At 41.8% G+C, this 23,527-nt stretch overlaps 1 protein-coding gene across 1 annotated transcript in view; it reads right to left on the bottom strand.

The window, feature by feature from the left end:
• Positions 1–23,527, bottom strand: part of TRABD2B (TraB domain containing 2B) — a gene marked incomplete at its 3' end in the record, with an annotated part of 260,827 nt that overhangs the window by 8,287 nt on the left and 229,013 nt on the right. Inside the window, exon 6 of the mRNA XM_084211121.1 lies at positions 10,927–11,196. Coding sequence (XP_084067247.1) covers positions 10,927–11,196 — 270 coding nt within the window. The remainder of the gene's footprint in view (positions 1–10,926; positions 11,197–23,527) is intronic.

The raw sequence follows: 23,527 nt of genomic DNA, 5'->3' as shown, positions 1-23,527 counted from the left end.
CCTAGGAATATCCCCTGTGATTCTGCAGTGGGACAAGGCAATCACAGAGCCGGGATAATGCATCCCAGTTTTACCCTGGCCCTTGCTAAGAGGGGATAGCTCAGAGCCCTTTGTTCCACCAGTTCTGCACTGACATCTGAGCCAGGATGTGCTCACGATAGTCTAAATAGTGATGTGGGCTCCAAACCACCCCCAAACTCACCCCCACCCATTGCACACATCTGGCTCTGTACCTGATTTGTGCCTGTGATTAAGGCACTCATCATCACAGCTCATATAACCATGGACTTGTTCCACTGCTCCTTGGACAGATAATGACTGTATTATTGCAGCCAAAGTAAGCAAGAACATCAAGGGCACAAACACAGATGGGCTTAGCATTGGAAAAACCCTGCCAGTGAAGATTTTTGGGCAACCTGTTGATACACAATGCGTAAGGAGTTAATTTGATGGAGCTGCAACCAGGTGGTTTTGAACCAAATCCCAAGTATGAGCAGAATATCTGTTTTTTGTCTGCATTTTGCAAACTGCCTGCTCTCACCAATACAGCCCCACACACAAAAGAATTTATATTTTTTGGGGTGGTCAAAACTGTAATCCATATTTTACATCTCGGGCTCAACTTTTCAATTAATTAGAACCAGAGTGACTCGCTCTGCCCTTTCCTCTGTGTACTCAAGTGTTTGTTTGGCATTGTGTGGGCCCTATGGCTCAAATATTTTTTGCAGATGCACAGAATTAACCATGCATGTTTAGATGTGCTTGGGGAACACATACATTCATAGAGATGTATATACTTGACCCTGTCACTTTTTTGTTAAACACTGTAAAAGATATCGACTTTCCCCTCCAGATTTTAAAATGATTTAGAATAGGTGGTATGGGGAAATACCTAACACATCCTGTCAAATTAAGTATTTTCTTGGAGAAAATGTTCTCTAAGATAAAATTATTTCAGCTATAGAGATGTCTGTGCAATGTATTAAGGAACAGAATGAACAACCAAAATATAAACTAGCTTAAATGGATGTCTAATATACTGCATTCTTCCACTTGATTTTAATTTTCTTTTTCCTTCTCCCTGTTCTTTTTCCATCTCTAGCTAATAGTTTTTCTCTTTGCTAGTCTGTATCACATTTTTCTTTCTAATTCACTGGGCTCACTTTCTTACTCTCTGCTTGTATTTTTCCAGTGTCTCTCTTAGTAAGAATAATTAAGGTTGGGTCAGATCTTTGAACCTGTTATTTGGAGCACTAAGGAATTCAAGCTTGTACCACTGAATAGAAGCACTGGCCTCTTTTTCTTGCCAGTAGATTTGCATATAAAATAAAAAAAAGGTTCATAGAGCACATCTACCAGGCACATTGAAGTGCTGCTTTGGCCACAAGGTCAGGTTTCTCCTGCTGCTGGCACAACAAATACGGTGACAGCAGTCACAGCACAAACCCCTTCTCCTCAAGCACTTCCAAACCCTCTGAAAGCCTGGAGATGCCATCAGTGGCTCATAAAAAGCTGTTTGCTGGTCCGTAGGGCTGGAAGGACTGAAAAACCCTTCCCTGCCAGGTGTCATAGCCCAGACCCTGAAGTGTCTATGCAGATCTGAGCTTCTGAGAGAGTGGTCTGCAGCAGTCTCTCCATGGTTCTGCCACATGAGGCATCTCTGGCACCCAGCAGCTCCCAGGCACTAAACTTGGCTCCCTCAGCCTGGGCTCAGGCCCTAGGTATAAAGCTCACTTTGTTCAGTTAAGTTATTCAGGAATTGTGAAAAGGTGATCTGAGCGAAATCTGAATTTGGCCTGGCATTTTCATAATTGCAGGAACCCAGCTTTTACAGCATTAAAACCATATGAATTCAAATAAATCCTACTTCTCCTTCATCCCAGTGAGTAACTGGACTTAGACCAAAGCTGCCCTTTGGGATCCTGCTGGGTTTCCAGCCTGCAGTGCACCCCATGGTTCTGGGAGTGTAAGGGAATCCAATTTCCTCCTGATTCACTCCACAATGAATCTGTCTTATTAGATACCACAATTTAACTGTGGTTAAACCCCTCCTACAAAGCAGCTGCCCACCACAATAGTAATGTGGCCTTACTCCCTGTCATACTTTTCCTCACTTCATTTTCCAGGCCATGAAACTCACTAGTCAGAAGGGGAATAGCAGAATTAGAAATAAATCCCATATCCCTTACCTATTTCCTTTGGGTTAGCACTGACAGTGTTGTGCGTTTGCACACAACACTGAATTTTAAAGACATTAAATTCCACTGATTTTTAATGACATTTCTCTTTCCTTACGATAACTCACTGGAAGATGAATTTTTTTTGTATTTTATGGATTTTGTATTACTTTGCTAACAGAACAGCAGATTTGCAATTTTCTGGGCTGAGATACTGCTAGATACACAGAGCACTCAAATGAAAAATTCCAACTTGTGGTTGTGGTGTTTGAGCAGGCTTATTCTGGCATTTTCTTCCCTGGCCGAAGGAAAAACCTCTGTATCCAGAATTGCAATACAGGGAGTGCAGGTGGTTTACTACCCATTCATGTATTTGAGGAATCCAACTCAGGCTGGGCATGAGCCCATTCAGCACTTTTTAGTGTCTGCAACTGCAGTCAGCCTTAAGTTAACACAAGCCACACTCCTCACCCACCCTAAACTGCAGGGTAAATGTGCTACTGGGTATTGAATTTTCTCTGCCTGTTAAATCAGACAACTTATTTTTCAGCTGAGTGAATATAAAGAGTTTTGTAGAGCTGTGTTAAAATGCAGCTCAGGTTTAGAGGAATTACCTGAGGGTACTGAGTGCATTTTCCCATGTTATCTGTTTGATAAGAGCCAGATCACTTTTATTTGTGTGTGTGCAATAGATAATATGCCATGAGGAGTCATTGTTAAAGACTCCAAGAAGCCAATGCTCAGAACATCTGGCTAGTGAAAGCCCTGGACATGGAAAATATAAATGTCAAGGCTCATATTTATAAATTGGAAGGGCCATGATGACATCTGCTAACAAGCTTTCTTCCAGAGCTCATGGTTATTCACAGGCAACAACAGAAACGTGCATGGATCACATGCATGGCCTGCCCTTCCTTTCAGAACACACACTCCAACAACACACAAATGCTCTGTTCTCACAACACAGAAATACAAGTGTTTGCAAACCTCACAGCAAAGCTCATGCATACCAGACCACAGTGGGACACACACTGCTGGAACAGGTTAAAAATAGCTGGGGAAAAAGCCTTGCATTAACACAGAAGACAGTCAAACTCACTTAGCATTAACTCTTAGAGTGAAATAAGCTCCTTTTCTGCCTTGCTCTACAGGAGACACTTTGTATGTACTACAAATCTAATCCTGAAGCCTTGTTTTTATGACTGAGTAGTTGTGTATGGGAATCTCAAGACTTTAAACAAAGTCTAACCTATTTGACCACAGTAGCTCAATACTAACATTAAAACAAACTACAGGTAAAAGAAATGTGATCCTACATTTGTAACCACAGGCACCTTTTCTTCAGCTTAGTGCCAAATGAGAAATATAAAAGTGATCCAATGCATAAGCATAAGGGTTTTGCTGATGACTTATTATTGTAGGTGTCTAGACCACAGTTCACCCCAACGTTCTTGGCACTGGCCACTGCCACAGAGGCTGCCCACAAGCCTGCCAAGGGGTCAAGAGAAGGAAAAACATCAGCAGAAAGAGCCTGGACTGCTTTATGATATCCATGAATTTAGCAAAGAATGGATTCCATGCTGTCTATCCAGTCTGCAGTACAGTTGGACACACATACACCTATATGAAAATGGTAGGGAAAGCAAAGATGAAGTAATGTGGAGGAGATGAACCTCCTGGTCACAAAATGAAGGAGAGGATGCCTAGCTCTGCCTCCCACTTCCTGCAGTCTGCATTAATGTCAGGTGACAAGGATATACAAGATACAAGTGACACATGTCCCCATCTCAGAGATTCTGCTGAAGGCTGCAGCCTCCAAAATCCCCCATTTTAATTTGCATGGATGGACAGAAGAGCAAAGTGCAGTGTTTGTGTGATCACAGCCTCCTGCAAAGTGAACTCAGAGAGGTGGAGGTGAGTGCAGCAGATGGAGATGCAAGAGGGGCCCCTTCCTAATCCTTTCTCCAGGGCCCAAACAAGCATGTGCAGCCAGAGTTTAAAAAGGCAGGTAGAAAGAGCACTGGAGAAAGAATATTTAAGCAAGAAATGGAGAAAGATGGAACTGAAAAGTTAACAGGTTGTAGAAGTCTTGGCAGTGGATGAGGAAACGAGGCTGCACTGGCTGAGAAACAGTACAAGGGGGGATCACAGAGGAAGAGATCATCTAAACTCAGCCACTGCTGCTTCTTGAATCCTAAGAAATCCTAAGAAAACATTTTGTTTGTGCTGCATCAGACAGATCTTAGGCAGCTTAACAAAGTTAGCAGTTGTAGGGCTGTGTCAGCCCCAGTCAGAAATACATCAAGCTGGGACAGATATAAATAGATGTTATAGACTATCTTTACTCAACACATCTCAAATGAGAAGTAGAAAACAAGAAAGGAAAAGAAGGCTCTTCATAGGCTCCATAAAACATCTTGCATTGTATTTTAAATCTTAATCAGTCTTGAGGAGGAAAGAGCAGAAAGTGCTCTTGGACAGCCATTGCTGAAAAATACCTCATTGTTCAAAAATCTTAACTTGTGTGCTCCAATTTTGTTACTCGTTCGCCTTCAGAAATATGGATTTAATATTCATGATGGATTTAAATTTCACTAAAATAAAATACCTAATGCATTACCAATAGAGAATTTAGTTTAATGAAACAAAACTGAAATCTATACACAAATTATGTTTCCAAAAGACTTCTGTGTTTTTTAATGATTTTACTTTCAGGTATTTATAGCTTTCATTAAAACACCATTTGCATACTGCTTCATATGAATTGGTCACACTGAAGCTGAGACACTTAAGTAATAGTGAAAGTAAACATGTAAGGTTTTTGCTTGTTTTTCTCTAATTTTATCTGTGTTTGTGTCATCCCACAGTGGCAGCACATTATTAAGAACAACAGAACAAAGTAAAACACATGGATCTATTCATGTGTTTAGCAGGTAAAAGTGAGGCTGCACATCTTTTCAGCCCCATCTGGAGAATAACAAATTAACTCTTTGACTTTACAAGGGGAAAGAAGTTATCAGTCATGGCCAGCTGACAGGGAAGGTCTATTAGCACGGAGATGCTACAGGTTTGGACATGAATGTCAGGACTTCCCGTCCTTACTGAGATGCATTAGAGAGCTGTGTGCTGAGGCCAGGTTCCACAGCTTTAATTAATATATTCTGTGCACTCTGACCAACCTGATAATCCAAGAAGCCTCAATAAAAACCATCTAGGGAGGGAGGATATGTCATCACCGTATCATTTGTTACAGTCAGGAGATTTACCTCTTGTTCTTACTGCGCTGAGTTACACAGTGCTCCTGTTTTACTTTCACTGGAGGGCTTGTGTACCTGGGGCTGTGCAAAGGGCATGATGGCAGAACTGCCAGAGCCAGTGCTTGTTTAAAGGAGGTGTTGAGCCATCTGCTCACCTTAAAGGGGGATCAAATGGAAACAGGGAGAAAACTAAGGAGGGAAATGTGCAGAGCTCCCTACACTTGGCTCTCTGCTCAGGAGGAGCAGAGGATGCCTTCACAGAAGCAAGATGACATGTCTGAGAGAGGCAGGTAGGGCTGGGAGGAAGAAAGACCAACTGATGCACTGCTCAAAATGTCTTCTTCTGGAAACTGTATATCCACCAGGGTTCAAAAAAATTGGGCAAACTAAGAGCAGAATTTAGGCCAGTTCAAGATATAAAGGTTCACCTTCCACAAAGGAACCAGGAGAGAGCATTTGCCCAGGAGGTGTTGTGGAACCACTCCGTATCACAGAAAGCTCTTGCACCCCAACTGACAAACCCTGAAGTTCTTCTGCTGACTGTAGATATTTGTATGCCATGCCCTGCAAGACAGAGAAGTCCTGAAGCTGTGTCCTCATCCCTGGTTGAACACAGGGCAATAAATGCAAAGGTGACACTGCTTCCTTGGCTGCACAGGCTGGAGGAGGCAGTGATCCCCTCCCCATGAGCATCAGGAGGCACTCCCTCAGCAGTGTCCTGACCAGGGAGGCAGACAGGGTAATTTAAACAAACAAGGCCCCAGTGATGGAAATTTCAAGCTCAAAGCTACCATATGGAGGGAAATCATCTGACCACAATTTACCTGTTAGACTTCAAAGGTGTCTAGGTCTCCTCTAAATAAAAGCAGTCTTTTCTTTAATGAAGTTAAGTACTGTATTTCAGCACCATGTGTTGTGAAAAGGAAGCAATTTGGATTAATTTACTGAAATTTACCTTTCAGATGCAGTTAAGTGGAATTAAAAGTTTGTCTAAGTTGACAGAGTTCTGTTTTCCATCACTGCATTGTCTTGAAAGAAAGGATAACAGGCTAAGTGCTTAAATTCCATCCAAACTGATAAGGTTCACTCTGTACAGGCAAACTCAGTGTAGTTTATTACATATTGTCTCCCTTCATCCATCACTGCTATACATTTTTTTCCCCCTAAAACAACTGCTTCTTCCAAAATAAATTGATATTTGTGATGTTATTGCATTCATCTGGGGTTGAATAGTCTGCACTGGGCTATCAGAGAGCTGCCATTTCTACTTACAGGAGAATTCATTTCATTTCCCACTAATGGTAGCTTTTGCAGGGCTAAGCTTACATCTGGGACAAGAATTTTTTTTCTCTTCTGAGAACAATTCTTTGCCCTTAATTTCTCTCCTGCTGAAGCGTGTGTGTCCTTACCCTCTTCCCAAACACCACCTTCACCCAGATCTCTTCCTTGGCAGTAGAATTAACTTGCCCATTACATCCTTTCTACTTTTTTTCTTCCCACCACTGTACTTCTCTCTTTGACATCCCCTAGCTGCCATTGCTCCTTCCAAACCTCCCCCCTCCTGTAACACCCTCCCAGTTAATAGCTCCCCTCCCTCCTTTTTCCCAGGAACCTTCCTTGCCTTAGGTCCCAGGATAACTCCCCCCAGCAGTTGTGAGAGGTTCTCTGTTTTCTTGGACTTGTTTTGTTGGCAGCCCTGAACCATTTGCCTGCAACAGCAAAGGTGCAATTCTGACCTGCCCTTCACTGACCACTCTGAAACCTCACAGGCATTTCTCTATCCTTTCAATTAACTGAGCATCTCATCATGAAAAGCCAGCGAATGATCTGTAATTAATTATTTATATTACACGGGGAAGCCTGGCTAACACAGTGTCAAGAGAAACAATGATACTCTCTGTATGCCAAACTTCAGCCTTGCAGCCGGAGGGTTTTGTGTCCCCTCCCTGCTGCCCCAGCTGGATTTTGCTATGGGAGGTAGCCAGGGTTTGAGTCTTGTCTAAGTTCAGATTTCTCCCAAGGACAAACTTCAGATCTGCACATTTCTGCAAAATCAAGTAGTTGAAGAAAAAAATCTTGCTACTTGAAATCTCCATTTAATTTTGATTCTTGACAAGCCATTTCAAACAGAAACTGCAGTCAGGCAGGACTTTTTCAGTTTGTTTAGATTTTGGGGGAAGGAGGCAGAAGGGAGAGGAAACCACACATTTCATCAGCATTTTTTATTTTTTAATAGCCTTCAGTGCAGCCGATTACCCAGGAGATCAGCAAATCTTAGCTCTGTCAAAGACAGGGAGGAGACAGAGCAGAAGCTTTCTCATCCTCCACAGCAGTACTAAGCCTCCAACACACAAATCTAAACACTGTCCACCCAGGGGTGCCAACTCAAATGCCTCAGCTGTGAAGACAGAACAAAAAGAAAAGAACAATCTCCAAGGTATAACAGAAAGTAAATACTAATAATGATGTGTGGCATTAAATGATGACTCATTTTTCACAAGGCCATTTCAGATTGTAGCCATAACCTTGGATCAGACCCGAATGACTGTGAGAGCTGAAGTCTTAGTGGAACCATTAATTATGGATTTCCTGGCTTTTATAGGTTGGAGTCAGACCTTTGATGTTCCTTTAAGATTGTTCTCCTGTGTTCATTTCCTTTGTTTCTGTGTTGGTAGCTTAAGAAAACACCCTAAGATTTCCATGGAAGTGTATGAGATCGCCTAGAAATGCATAGTCCATAAAAGCCCTGCAATTCATGGCTCATAAAGTCCTCTAATCCATGGTCAATAAAGCTTTGGAAAAGAGCTGTATGAACCACAGTCATTTCACAGTTCAATGAGGTTCATACAGGAATCAATAACCTGGTTTAAATTCGCCTGGATTTGTCCTCCACCTGCATATTTCTCTTTGACTTTTCAGGTTGAAAGGCAGCTCCAACAGCTGAATCCTGGGGACCTCGCATGGAAACAATGAGCTTTATGCAGCTTTCCCCCAAAAGCTGTAACAAAGACCTAAATCCCTCTACTTTGTCTCAAAGGTGAACAATTCAAGTTTCAGGTGACAACTGGTGAGTTAGGGAACTGGAAGAACAGCCATTTGGAAATACAAGGGCCATAGCTCAAGTTAATGCAGAGACCTCAGTCCATACAGAACATGGGGGACTCCAACTGAAGTGTATGCAAATGTACAATGGATTTTTGGGACAGGCCAGAGTGAGAACTCCCTAGTACACCAATTACCCTTCAGAAACAAGTGCCAAGTCTCACTGCTGAAACATTACTGAGGCAATGCAAAGAAGACCACATTTCTCTCCTGCACAGGTAACACTTTATTGCCTGTATGATCAGCCACCCTGCTTGTTTCCTCCCAAAAATGGTCACCATACAAGGTCTGGTCACAGACACACATTTCTGCTCTTTTCTTGCCAATCAGAAAGGAACCAGTTGGAGAGAACTCACTGTTTATTGCTTTGTGCAGGGTCCAGCTTGCAATTAATGCTGATGAAACCCAACTGCCAAAAGCACAATATGCAGCAGCTGGTTTATGAAAGTTGAGACCCCATCCAATTTATGGGAAAACCAGAGCTGGTTGTGAGTCTCTGATTTAGTGAACTTTTATTTTTTGTGTTTTGTTTTGCTTTGTTTCCAGGAAAACACCAGAAGTTACTCCAGAACTGTAGAAGCACTAAAACCATCTGAAAGCACTAAGGCAGGCTTCCCTTCTTCCAGCCTTTCCTCATTTCTAGGCCTGTGATCTCCCACTTATATCTCCCTGGGATCTTTCATCAAGGCAGGCAACACACAGTGTCTGGTTCATCACCAGTGTGGTGGGAGCGGAAACTTGTGTTTCCTCACCCCAATCTCCACCCTTATGAAATGGAAATAGAGGGATAAAAGGCTTTGATTCAGGTAAAATCTCACAGGAGCACACAGCAAATAATTTAACTCTAACCTTCAGAACTACCTCTTAAATCCCTTTCCTAGGAACATTTAATAAAACCAGCAAAAGGCTCAAAAATCATAAGCACCACTTTAAGCTCCCAACTGCACATTTCCACTGCCAATATCCAATATCCTTTCTGGATAGATAGGATAGGGGTGCAAGGATTGTGCCCAGGCTCCCACAAGACCTATTTAAACACCTCGCTTGTACAACACACGAGGAACTGGACCACAGACCCTTGTGAAATGCTGGGACATCATGGGACACCACAAGTCAGCAGACCCCAGGCAGAAGGACAGAAAAGTCCCCTGTATTTGAGGCAATTAGCTATGGGGAACCAAATGCCACCTAGTTCATGCTTAAACATTCTCTGTGGAGGGGATCCAAGCACTGAACACACACTTTGAAAAGAAAATACATGAATCCTTCTTACAAGGCTGGCACTGACCTCAGAAACAGCCTTATTACGTTAAGATTAATATGCACTACCTTAATAGCAACCCTTACATCATTCACTCTGAGAAAACAATAAACTACAAAAAATGAGGTAACTACTCCATTAAAAAGAATGAATAAAAATAATAGTAATAATAATAAAATCTGAAAACACAAATATGTGAAGATTTTTTTCTTGGCAAAGGGAGAAACCTCTGAGAGACTTTCAAGGAATTTAGGTGCTATGAAAATGGGAATACGTAATGCTCAAAGACAATTATTATATGTGTAGGTGAGCAGCCAGTTCCCAACATATTACTTAGTTCCTTTTACTTGTTAGAAGATCAATAAACATTGTGGCTGTTCATCTGCCCATAATTTGGCCTGGATAAAGGCACTAAGAGCTTTAGAGGTGGGAGAATAAATTGCCCAGGAATCCTAAAAGCACACATTTGAGAAGGCCTGGTCAAACATGAATGGGAGTTTTATTTATTTATTCAAACACTGAATGGGAGTTTTTAACCTCAGACCAAGATTGGAATAGCCATGGAAAAGTGCCTACCTCCATTCTCTTCACATGGAGGATTTAGTTAAGTACTTAATTTTGCTTCAGTTTGCTATTTTCAGTGCAGTCTGAGATGTTAAGACATTTCATCCCCACAACACAGTTAAGAAGGTTGAAAGTCAGATTTTTCAGAATCTTAAAAACTCTCAGGAATATTCTGTATGGTTGGAAAGTGGGCAAGCTTTTGTGATGAAAACTGCTGGTACAGATAGGAAAAAATTACTGGACGAAAAAGGACAAGAACAGAGTATTTTCTATTGCTGTTCTTTTCATATTTTTCAATATGACAAATTTTTGGTTTTGTGTATTTTCAATATTTTAAGCACTCTTTTTTTCCTCTTTACTTTTTGATCAAACATGCCTATGAACACGCCTATTTTCCTCCTAGCTCTTCATTAGGCTACAAAAACATCATCTCACTCCCGGTGACTCCCAGTTAGCCTTTGTCCAACCCTCCCTATGGTCTAATCAGCAAGAGCTGGGATCTGCAAAGAGCATTGAGTTAGGAGCCAGCAGGAAAAGGACAGGGAGAAGAGCAGTCATGACTCACCTGTCTTCTATCCGAACCCAGAGGTCATTGAACTGCCTCTGGCGATGGTGCTTGTGCTGCTTCTTGTGCCATTTCTTCTGCCTGCCAAACTCCTCCAGCTGGCTGATGCTGTCAGGCAACAAGAGGTGAGGAGACAGGCTGTCTTCTTCATCCATCTGCTTTGGCTTCAGGGAAGGAGATGCCAGTGGGACCTGCTCAGAAAGCTGGACAGGGGGCAAGGCTGTCACTGAGAGTCCCTCCAAGGCTGGGCTTGTCTTTGTCGTCCTTGAACTGCAAAACACAACATTTAAACATGAGGGGGGTGCCAAATCAGAGGTGAAAGCAGAAGACTGCACTGCTTGGTGGCTGCCCCTGACTGCTGAGAAGGTGCACAAGGCTTTGCTCTGGGGCAGCAAGTAAAGACAGCACTGGCATTTCATAGGAAGCTTTCAATTAAACACTTAGCTGAAAAACAGGGAAAAGACAACAGATACTCCATTGATGTTTTCTGGCATTTTAATGACTTCTTAGAAGCCTTAGAGTCTGTGCTAGGGGTGAACGTTGCCTCCCCTGCTGGGCTGAAGGTTGAAGGACAAAATTCTCTCCAAGCTGGCAAATGACTCTCTTATAAGAAAACAGATATCTGAAGAGAAGCTGATCTTAAATTATGAGATAACACAAGTTATCTCATTACCATTTTTTTTTTCCTGCAACAACAATTATGTCTCCTCATGCAGTCAGGACTGGGGACAAGAAAGCCTAGGCTGATGACAGAAGCATGGAAGCTTGGCAGCTGGGATGGGATATGTGGGACCCGAACTCCAGCAGGTAATGAAGAAAAAAGGGGTAAATGACCTGTCCAAGCCTCCTTGAAACGATTCTGCCAGAGCTCTTCAATCCTGTCTGAAGTATTACCACCTCTTGTACATGACTAGAATTATTCATCTTCTAGAGTTTCACTGATTTTAGAAGAAAGTCAATATAAACTCTCTCCTTTGGTATGCAGCCATGTGAACATATTGTGAGCTAAGATAGCTGAAACAAAAAACTAATAAACCAGGACTGACATAAAGTTATTTTTCCCCCCTAACTTCAGTAGAAGTTCATATTGAGTCTTAATTGCAAGAAATTTTCCTGTCCCTGGGATGGGCCAATGAGTTGTACATACAGAAAATGGGAGAGAATTAATAGGCAATATGAAGCTGTGGTCTGCAAAACTATTTCTATTACATGGATGCTATGACTTTTATGACAGAAACAATTAAAGCCACGTGAAAAATTTTGCCTCCTGAGTGAAACCAGTAAGACATTTTAATGAAAAAGTAATAAAAAATCCTAAACTTCATTGGTGACAATGTACAAAATGTGCCGCAAGTGAAACCACATGTTTCATTTATGGAACATTTTGTTCTCTTCCAAAAAAGTCACATCTACTACTAATGAAAGCTTTTTTTCTTTTTTACTTTCTTGAAGTCTTTTACAATACCAGTCTTGATGGTCACCTCTATTTGCACTGCATTGTGTTTCATCCAAAAGTCTTTCCAATACCTACTGATAATTTATTATTGTTACTATGACACTCACTAGCAAATACTACAGTGACTTTGTCACTTGTAGCCAACATTCATGAAGTTCTTCAGAGGTCATACAACAGATAGAGGAAAAGAAGAAAGTTTTCTAAAACTAATTCTAAAATTCTTCATGGTTGGTTTTATTAATAAAACACACAAGAAAATCCCTTTATTTTCTTATTTTCCCAATCATTCAGACTCCCAGTGAGTCCTTTCAGAACTCATTCATACTCACTCCATGCTCTATTTTCTATCACAGATAGATCTGCCGGTTCTAAATTTTTTTCCCCATTAAGACTTTCTTGCATGTTTCATGTTGAGGGTGAATGTTCCCCAGTGCAGCAGTTTCCTTTGAGAGTTCTTGGTGCTTTTCAAGCCTTTAAGAACTCCTCAGCTATGGCACAGGCTCGTGGCTGAAGCAAAGCCATTTCCTGTCTCACGTAAATGAAGAGGCGCTCACAGGTTTGCAGTGGGAGAAGAGGAGGGCGGGTCTCTCAGGCCACAGCAGAGAGTTCTTAATTTTTATCCAACCATGATAGTGGATCAGTGAAGTACCAACATCCAAATTGAGCCATTTAGCAGCTTGGAGGATAACACAGTGTGAACTTGGACAGGAGAGTTTCGGCAGGCAGGAAGGACCTGGACCATGTGGGTCCTGCGATGGCAGCAGAGAGCAGTGGGTGGCAGGAAGTCACTGGAACTGAGCTGTAGCCGAGATTTCTGTTTCCATTGACTTCCTTCTCTGTGCCTCATGCTCTGATCAGTCACCAACTCCCTGAGATGCTGCAGGCAGGAGCAGCCCCCATGTGCCAGCTCAAGGCTGGGGCTGCTCTTTGATTCCTTGAGTGGTCTTAGGGATATCTGAACACGTACTTTCCACCTTTTAACACCTACTATTTTCTTACATGTGTTTACCTTGCTCTGAGCTCCCTGTAAACTGGAACCAATAGAGAGGTGTTTTTATGGGTTGAGATTTTACAAACCACTTAAGACGACTAGCTCCCTTCTTATTAAAATTAATGACTTTGGGCATCAAAATCCCAGTGGTGGCTTTGAAAGTTTCTTGCTTAATTGTTTCCACTACCATCACATGAGCCACAGGTTGTAAACTTGATATTTCAGAACATTCTTTGGGAAGAGAATAAATAAACACTGGAGAAATGTTAAAATGCTGTAACCTAAAGAGGGTTATAAACTAACCACCAGCATGTTAGAGTCGAGTCAGGGGGAACAGATCCACTGTGGCAACTGCATATTACGTTTGGTTGATATTTGTTCCATTATGCCTGCACTAATATTTTTTAAATTATTAGTAACTGTTAATAATTGCACCAAGACCTAAGAGGGACTTTTGAAAGCTGTACGTTGATGCATATTGGCTCCTCTAAAAGAAAAGAAAGATAGTTTTAAACTGATTTAATAAATCAGTTACAATAATTATACTATATTATACATAAAAATAGTAATTACAATAAAAATAACAAATATTATAAAAATATGATTAATTCATTATGAACCTGGTTGTTTTCAAATAGGACTGTCATCCTACAGACATTCTGCCAGAAGGAAAATCAAAACAGAATAGGGATATTTCATCCAAATATATTGCAAGAATATTTGAAGATGTTAATTTAATGTAAGTAATTACTTTCCCATAAGATAGCAATTTCCCCACTGATTTCAGTAAAAAATTTATTAATAAAAAGTGCTCAAATTTATTTATATTCTGGATTTTCCCCCTAAAATATAAAGGCAAAAACCTGCCATCTGCAATTGGATACCTGGACAATTGGTCTCTGCATTATGTGAAGCTTTTCTGTTAAATTCAACTGCTCATTTCATGGACTATTTCATGCCTTTCCCCTGGTCTCAGTCTCTGTGCACTCTGTTAGCACAGCTGCACTATGAAACCATGGGGATATAATGGACTTTTTTTTCCATTCCTTCACTACTGCTGAGACAGCTTTTCAAGATACATAGTTATTTTTAAAGTCAGGGAAAAAGCAAGGCTACTTTTCAGTTTGTGAGGCCACAGAGCCTTTTCTGAATAAAGAGTGAGAAAGTACCACCCAAATATCTTCATCCACACAAAGATCTCAGAGATTTTTCATGAATAACTTGATACAATTCCAGGCTTAGAGGTTCCACCCATTTTTAAATGTATCATTCCCACACAGGGTGGTCTTGGAAAAATGAAAATTATTTCAGGCCCTTAGGTGGGTTTTTCTCATCTCTGACCTTAATTTCCTTCCCTGGGATGTGCAGTCCTGCAAAACAAGTTCTCTAAAACAACTGAGTCCAAATAAGAAAACGTTGGAGTCTCAACAAATATCCTACGTGGCTTGGTCCTAAGGTAGAGAAAGCAGTGAAAGCAGGAAAACATTTATTCTTGCTAATTCTTGAAAATGCTTAATCCACAGACAAAGGCCTCTGTGGTTTTCTTTCACTTCTGGTGAAATTTGCCATCCTTTTCTAATTCTTTCCAAGAATTAAAAGAACAAAACAAAACATGTAAGTTGTTTGGACTGAGCTGGATGCTCCATTAGGCTGTCTCAGCACTTCTCTCTCTGCCTTGTGGTCTGCAGTGTCACTCCGTGCTGGCACTGACCATTGAAAATTGACTCATCACTGGGATTTGTTAGGGCTATTGAGTGGATTTGGTCAAAAAAATGACATTAACACCACGATGTCCTGCAATATATTGTTTTCATCATTCCCAGGCTTAAAACTGTACAGGTCAGACAGGGCAGACCCCAGTAACGCCTCTGCCCCTGATCTGCCAGAGTAACACCAGCAAAGTTTGGACTGAGTCCCATCAAGCCTCCCCATGGGCTTCCACAGGGCCAGGAAGGGACTTGCCCTTGCTGTATGCCTTTGCTGATGATATACATCTTCCAGACAACAAAATCATCAATCTCATTTTTTTCAGCAATCTTGCGGTAACATCTCTGTTCCCTCAGATATGTGCAGAATCTTCCGAAATCCCAGTCTGCCAATTTGTTATTTGCATCCTGACTCTGCAGGACGAGCAATGGAAAAGTTTTGCTCAGAAGACTGCCATGCTTTGCACGGGCTTCCAAGCACAGCAACATCACTGAGGTTTTCTTGCTTCAGTTCTCAGAACTGTCAGGCAAGGGGAGATTTTGTTTCATCGAGAGAGAAGCTGCGGTGATAGCAAGGAATGTGCGATGTGGCAGCTTCATCTTCGTGCCACCGTTCCTGGGATGCAGCCGGCTGACGGCCAGACAGTGAGTTAAAAATGTTTTATTGCAGATGGATTCTCATAAATTCCAGTTGGGTGTCTTTGTGAGGGCAGGAATTTGTCAGCCCCTCATATGCACCCTTGCTCCCCTCGCCGCAGTCCACAGAGACATCTGCTCCTGGCTCTGCCTTGCCTACACATCTCTCTGAGAGAGTCATGCACACCCACAAGATGGGCACCACAATGTCCTGTCCCACGAGGGGCTTTGCTTGTTTTCCCCTCTTCCACACCAGGATGAAGCTCAGGCTTTCAAAGCTCTTAGGAGAGAAGCAAATAAAAGAACAGAAAAGCAGGCAGAAATCCTAACCCACCCCAGCACTGCTCATAGAGCCTCTTCTGGTGATGGGAACTGTGGATTGAGAGCACAGACTCTCATAACCAGGTGACACCATGGACATAATGTCCTTCAGGATGAAAATAAATATATTTTACTGCAAAAGAGAGCAACTGCAAAGCAAAGATCAGAGAGTTAGATTTTCCCCATACTTAAACTTTATCTTAGCTGCTTCAGGCTAAATGCTGTAAATTACTCAGGATGAATTGGGCTCAAGAGACAGCAAAAGAGAAATCCCTGATTACTCCTGTGAAATCCCTGATTATTCACTCACCTGATCAGTTTAATTATAATGAGGTTATTTTATTTAGAATGTAGTTGCCTTAGGCCTGTAATCTAAAGTTAAAACTTCTTAACAGAATTTGGAAACAAAGTTGTTTTTTCATTTTTTTGCACCATAGTCAACTACATCTCATGAGCACTTAAATTAGGTTAAGTAGTTAAATTAGATTACAGTCCACCCCAAACTTGGATGTGCTCTGAATCTATGTCAGACTATTTCTCTGGGAAGAATCACTGTTGCTCAAGAACTGTAACCTTAGTTTGAAAGCAAATGTAGTCCTCAGTAAACACACGTATATATGTACAAATCTGTGCATAAATGAAATGAAAAGTTTGTAATGTGAAGATTTCACACGGACTGTAATGTTTTCCTTCCCACTTTGAGAAACTATAAAGTAAGAAGAACAAGTAAAACTTTTGTTATATATTCTGTTTCATGAGAAGTGGAGCTGGTCTAAGGCACAGGAGAAGAAATGCAAGCTTTCTGCACTTGAAAGGCTGAATTTGCTGAATAAAAGAGGGCAGCCTGTAATATTTGTAACGTGTCATTTCCACATTTTCATGTGAATTCTTTCTGAAAACTCAAAATGTTTCATTTCAGCATTTTATGAACAAAGCTTCTAATTTTTTTTTAGTCTTCTGTTTTCAAAGACTTACATGCTACAAAGTGCCCTTTTTTGTTCAGAGATTGATCTCAATTAAAAAGAAAAACCCAACTAATATATAAAAATGACAAAACTCAACAAAACCCAATTCCTGCCTTCAAAAGCATCCTCAAATCGTTCCATTTTAAATTGCTCTGAACTTATTTTCCCTTCTTAATTTTTTGGTTCAGTTCTTGAACTGAATAATCCTTTGTTTATGAATCTTTCATGGAAACTCTGAGAGCTGCACGCTCCAGCCCCAGAGGATGGGCTGTGCCCTCAGAGGAAGGATGGGTTGACCCTCCAGTCTTGTTTCCATTTTCCACATAAATAGCAAATAAGAACCTTCTTTGCTCATGGTAGACAAGCCTCACCTCAGGCTCCATTCCCTAAATCTCCACAGTCTTATTACCACCAAACCAATTTAGTGCTAAGGTGTTTCTGCCTGGTAGTTCAGCTTAAGCAAAATATACACAATATAGATACTTCTGGTGCCTTACTGTCTTATGGAAGTGGTACTTAAAGCTCCTTGGATAGAATCCCTATCCCACAGGTCCAGATGGGCTTTTTCCTGCTCAGGCATCCTGGTTCAACATGGGAGCACAGAGACATGCAGCTGTCCTGGGACACATGGAAGTCTCCTTCACAGAGGGGAGAGAGGCCTTCACATTCAAACTACAATTCTGTATGTGCATGCAGCACCCAAAGGCTTGCTACATGAAGTTAACTAAAATGTTTTATTGTCTTATAATAAAATTTTGACTGCTGAGATTTTTTTCAATGAATTTTAAGAAGCTGACTGACAAAAAAAAAACCCAAACAGGCTGCCAGATTTGATTCTACAGTAGAATTACAGCTAATATACAACTGTTTATATCTTGCTCATTTACAATCCAAATTGAGTTCTGCTCCCAGATTGTCTCCACTGGGAATTTGTTTCCCTTCTTTGCTGGATTCTCCAGAGAGAACATGTATCTGCAGAAGCCCATAATCTCTAACATATCTTAAATATAAAAACTCTACAGTGACACAGCTGAGCAAGGCAACAAATGCTTAGCTTGAGGGGCTACAACATTTTCACTGACTTCAGACTGAAACTAAGGACAGATTATTCACTGTTTGCCTGGTGCTGTTTCCTGCACTTCCCTCTGATGCTCTGGAAGTTGAGTCCTGGCTGAAGTGAGGTACTGGGTGGATCACAGATCTGTGCAAGCACAGCAACTTGTGCTCCTGCAGTACCTTGCTCAGTCGAGGCTCTTGCAATTGCAAGACACTGATAACTGGGCTCTTAAGTAGCTGCTATCACCAGAAGGAGAGAGACACAGACCACTTAAATTCAGCAGCAGGTAAGTGTGGCACCAAAGACCCATAAGAAGACCATGTCTCTTGCACATTTCTGTGACACTAAATCCACTTTTCTTCTCTGTAGCCAACACTGCAAAACACCTGATCTGCTCAGCCACTGACGGCTGCTGAGCTAAAGAAAGTAACAGAGACACTCTGATTTTCTCCAAAATGTTGTTAGAGCCCATTGGCCTTGCCCATATCACAGTGTCTGAGTGTTTCCAAGAAAAGAACAGGACAGTTGTCAGAATCCCTATTCAGGCCACACTTCAGCCTGTCTGCAGGCATTTTCACTGCACAGTAATGGACAGAGCCCTCGAAACGTGACGAAGGCAGAAGAGTTCTCCTTCCAAACCCCACTTGCTTTAATGTCTAATGCTGTTCTGTCAACTCTGATGCTAATAGACTTTACATAATGTCTCTCTATGTATTAGCCTCGTGTCACAGAGGATTCCCTCTCTGTATCAAGTCATGCTGATGGAACTGCTTGTGTCAAATGCTCCTTTCTGTCTGACAAAGCCATCCTTTATTAAAATTCTTCATTAACAAAGCATGCATATTGCTGCTGAAACCCAACGAAGAAAAGAAGGTTTTATACCCTCTTTTTTGAGTTTTCTAATTGAAACTTATGAGACCAGACCTTGAATATCCAGAAGGCTTTTGAGGCCATAGAAGAGACTGATTTTTAATGAACTCAGGTAAACCTCATTGTCTAGTTACAAAGAACAGGCTACAGGTTTTCCTTCCTTAAAACAGGAAAACTTGCACTGACCTCAGAAAATATCTCTCCTTCACTGAAATGTCTATAATTATTATTTTTATTGGTGTGCTTAAGAATCCCAGAATTAAATTATGCAGTCATTAAAGAGCTCCATCTCAGCAAGCTGACAGGCAAAGGGTGTGAGAAAATGACAGACAGTACAAAGGTGACAGCCCCTGCAGCCTCCCTCCCTACCTCTGTTGGAGACCTCATTGCACAGGAGCTCTAGGGGCTCACCTACCTCCATTAAATGCGCATATCTGTTTGTTTGTTTGCCTTGAAATGCTTTATCTAAGTGCCAGTTGTCCAAGAGGGTATCACACCTGAGTACTTGTAGCACTGCCTAGCTATGGAAAAACATGTAATATAACAAGTGTAACAGATGTCAGAGACTCACCAGAACCATGCCTGGCATCTGGCACAGGTTCCAGCAGTCACGTTAGCTTCTTATCAGTACACAAAGCTGAACACTGAGAGTGACCAAACCAGGACTTCTCATGAGGTGGTGCTGTAATACAGCTCAAACTGCAGGAAAGTCAGTGCTGGTGAAATGATGCCCACGTGAGATGTTTTAATTAAAACTGCAGGACGACTCATCTGTCTCTCTCTCTCTACAATGAGACTGAGTACTTGGGGCTGCCTCACAAGCCTGCCAATTCTGACTAGAAGGGGAGGCTACTCTGTCCCTCTGTTGCCTTCCTTTTCTAGTAAGAATTCATCTGACAGCCAGTCGGAACTGAATTATCCCAAGTAGCACACAGCTCAAAAAAGCACAAAGATCAAAAAAAGAGTGTATGCCCTTATTTATGTGAAAATAAGCACGATAGAGTCAGGCTTTATGAGGAAAGCCCTTTTCTATACATCACAGTTGAACCTATAGGACTCCTAAACCTCATCAGGTCTGTTGTTCACAGACTGACCAGGGCTTCTTGGAAAGGCAGGAGAGGTAAAGAAGGAGGCAAGTGGAACAATGCACCCCAGTAGTGGAATAAGAAGGAAAAAAAATCAGTCTCCAGTGACATCACCTTATTTGAACCACTTCTGGTTGTCTGTGGATTTCAATTGCCTTTCTCTGACATGAGTGGGAATTGCTGACCATTCAGCAATGACTGCAATCAGGATGAATGTTTGAATACATAGAAATTGCCCTAAATTCATGCCTGCATTTGTGAAACAAATAAATGAAACACTTATTACCTCTGCTTTTTTTCAAGTCTATGTCCTTTCTCCTTAAGGGAAATGTTTCTAAAATTGCCTCAGAGATTTAAAACCTCAGTGCCGCTAAATGTCAACTGAAGCTGCAATTCCCACCTAAAACTTAATCTACATACAAATTTGATACAAGTGCAAAATTACCATTTAACATTAGCAAGAAACCCCATTCCTCTAGGGAAGAAAGATGATTCCTTTGTCACAAACTCAAAGCAAGGCTTGTTTTGACAAAATAGTGGGAAAAAGTGAATCTGTATCTACTGCACTCACTGACTGTAGGTCAACAAGTGGAACCACATGTTGCTTCTGGGAAAAGGTCTTCAGCCTAGGAGGCACCATGGAGGAAGGAGGGGGCACCCAGCAAAACCAAACTGGAGTCAGAGGTGGGACACAGCGAGGTCCTTCAGACCTCCCAGGACAAGAGAGGCAGAGGGAGAGCCACCCATGGACCCGGACCAAACCACCACCAGTATTACCCCAAGGTGTTATACAGCCTTGGTTCTTAGCATTGCTGATTTCAAAAATCAGCTTTTTCTCTCCAAAGTTCATGGAGGGACTTCTGGATCTTCCTTGTGATGGAATATGATGCCTTGACTCTGTGGGTGTCAGAAAGAATTCCTTAAAATTACTTAAAATGCAGGCAATGCTACAACCTAAACCCACAACAGCAGCAGAGATTTACTGCTGTCTTTGTAGAATCACAGAATTGTTTAGGTTGGAAAAGACCTTTGAGATCACTGAGTCCAACTATCAACCCAGCACAGCAATGTTCACCACTAAACCATGTCTCCAAGTACCACATGAACACACCTTTTAAATCCCTTTAGGGATGGTGACTCTACCACTTCCCTGGGTACCCTGTTCCAATGCATGGCAACCCTTTCTGTGAAGAAGTTTTTCCTAATATCCAATCTAAACCTCCCTGGCACAACTTGAGGTCCTTTCTTGTAATTTGGGATAACAGACCAACTCTCATCTCAATAAAACCCTTTTAGGTAGCTGTAGAAAGCAATAAGGTTCCCCTGAGCCTCCTCTTCTCCAGGCTAAACAACTCCAGTGAGTTTATTTCTAGCAATGTTTTCTTTCCCTTTCAGAAATCAGGAGAAGACAATACCACAAAAGTATTTGAGATCCATGTTTATCCACTGTGGATTGGGATTTACATTCCAGGGGTATAATGAACCCAGAGACACAAAGATGTGGGCGCACAACATTATTCCATCCTTGAAGATTATCCCAGATTCACTCAATAATGGAACCTCTCCTTAATGACTCTGGCATGAACTACAGCCTTTAACAGAGCTCAATGCCAACAGAAACCAGCAACTCTGCCGAGGCTTTATCGTTTTTCTTCAGTGGAGGGGAAAAGTGTTTATCTGGGAAGCGTTTCACATCACGGACAATAGGAAACTGTTCAGCTTTCCACAAATAGGCTGGTGTGCAACTTCCAAGCACTCTCCAAGGAAAGCTTTGGAACACTAGCCACATCTTTCCAGCAGGGATTTCATGTAAAGTAAGTAATGCCCCACATCCTTCATCCTGATTTATTCCTGCTTCATCCTCATTTCCAAGTGCTGTGCTCACTGGAAACACAACATGAGGCTCATCTCTTGAACGTGCACTTTCATCACTGGGGACTCCAGACTGGTATAGACCCTTCAAACAGAAACAGGGATGTGCTGTCCTGACAGAGGAATTTCTGGGACTGCCTTTATTTTTGCAAGAGTTATTTGGAAATGTGAAGCTGGGGTCATATGACAGCAGATACAAATCTAGTTGCCAGACAGAGCGCTGGGTACCAAAGCACTTGGAGCCTGTGGATGACTTTGCTGCTCAAGTGCTACAGGTTAGCAGGAAAATGTTACTATTCCTGAGCTGACTGGAAATCAACAGAGAAAGACTTCAGTGTGCTCTTTCTCACAAATGAGAGCACCAAACTGGGTCTTTTCCTCTGCAAGCTGCCAGCAACAGAGAGGGGCACTATGGAATTGTGAACTGCTCTGATGTTCCATAAAGCAGTAGGAATGGGAAGTATCCCAAATTTAGTCCTTCTGGCAACTCTGGCTCCCAGTAGGACCAAATGTTTCCTGCTGAAGTGGCAACCAATTGTTTTCTTGCTGAAGTGACAAAAGTTATGATCATGGTGGGTGTAAATTTACAATTAATTCTTGATGCTGATGAAAAATTCTGTACTATGGTGGGGCTACATGAGGCAGACAGATGGGCATAGCCAGGTCCACAGTGGCCATGAGGGGGTGAATCCTCCAGGTGCTTCTCCTGACAAACAAGAGCCTCTGACAGCGGCAGAAGATCCAGTTTTCACAAGCAGGAACGACTGCATCACATGTAGCTGCCCACCTAAGCAAGAGATCACTGGGGAGGCCCATGGAGTTCAGTTTCTGCCAGACCCTCCCTGTGCCCCAGACTTTCTAAATTTGCACCTATGAATCCCACTGGATTACTGTGGTGCTGTGCTTTTAGCAATCATGACTGCAAGAAACTGTCATTATTCCAGAAGTTCTTCTACCATATCACTTGACAGCAACTGTACCTACATCCATCTACAGCATCTGATCCATTTTGCCTCCCTCCTGTTTCTGTTCACAGGTCCATTTTTCACTCTTCCTGGAATGCAGAGAATTTGGGAGTATGGGTGGGAAACCAAAATCTTTCAACACTCACTAATAGAAATTGTTTTTATTAATTAACTTTGTGGGAAGAAAAGAAAAGAGAGAGAGCTGATCTTCTGCTCTGAAATCATGAATCACTGTGGAAGAGAAAACATGTCCTCTCAAGTACCTGAGGCCACTTCAGACAGAATGAGGGACTGAGCTGCTTCCTTGGAAAGTCCGGAGTCATCAGACACAGCAGTTTAATCCCCAGGAAATGGGAAACACATTGGCATGATGTTCACTTGCATGGAGCATGAGGTCCAGAGAAGGGTGAAACTCCAAAGACTCTGGAGATCAGTTTAGCTTGAGAAAGGATTTTAAAACCTAAATGCTTCTCTGAAGTATATCTGATCTGGATCTGGGTACTGTATTCCCAACACATGATTTCCTGGATGAATTAGACTCTTTACAAACTTCACGGATTGCATATGAATTTACTTTGACTTCTCATAAAAATGATTCAATGATCATGACACAAAAATGCATTCTGGCTTCTAAGGTATTTACTGTGACAAGTGCTTCATAAATTCACCATCCTTAA

The sequence above is a fragment of the Fringilla coelebs genome (assembly GCF_963513975.1).
Source record: "Fringilla coelebs genome assembly, chromosome: 9".
In the NCBI taxonomy this organism is placed as follows: Eukaryota; Metazoa; Chordata; class Aves; order Passeriformes; family Fringillidae; genus Fringilla; species Fringilla coelebs.
Note: the sequence above shows the minus strand (reverse complement) of the source record. Positions and strands in the feature narration are given on the sequence as shown.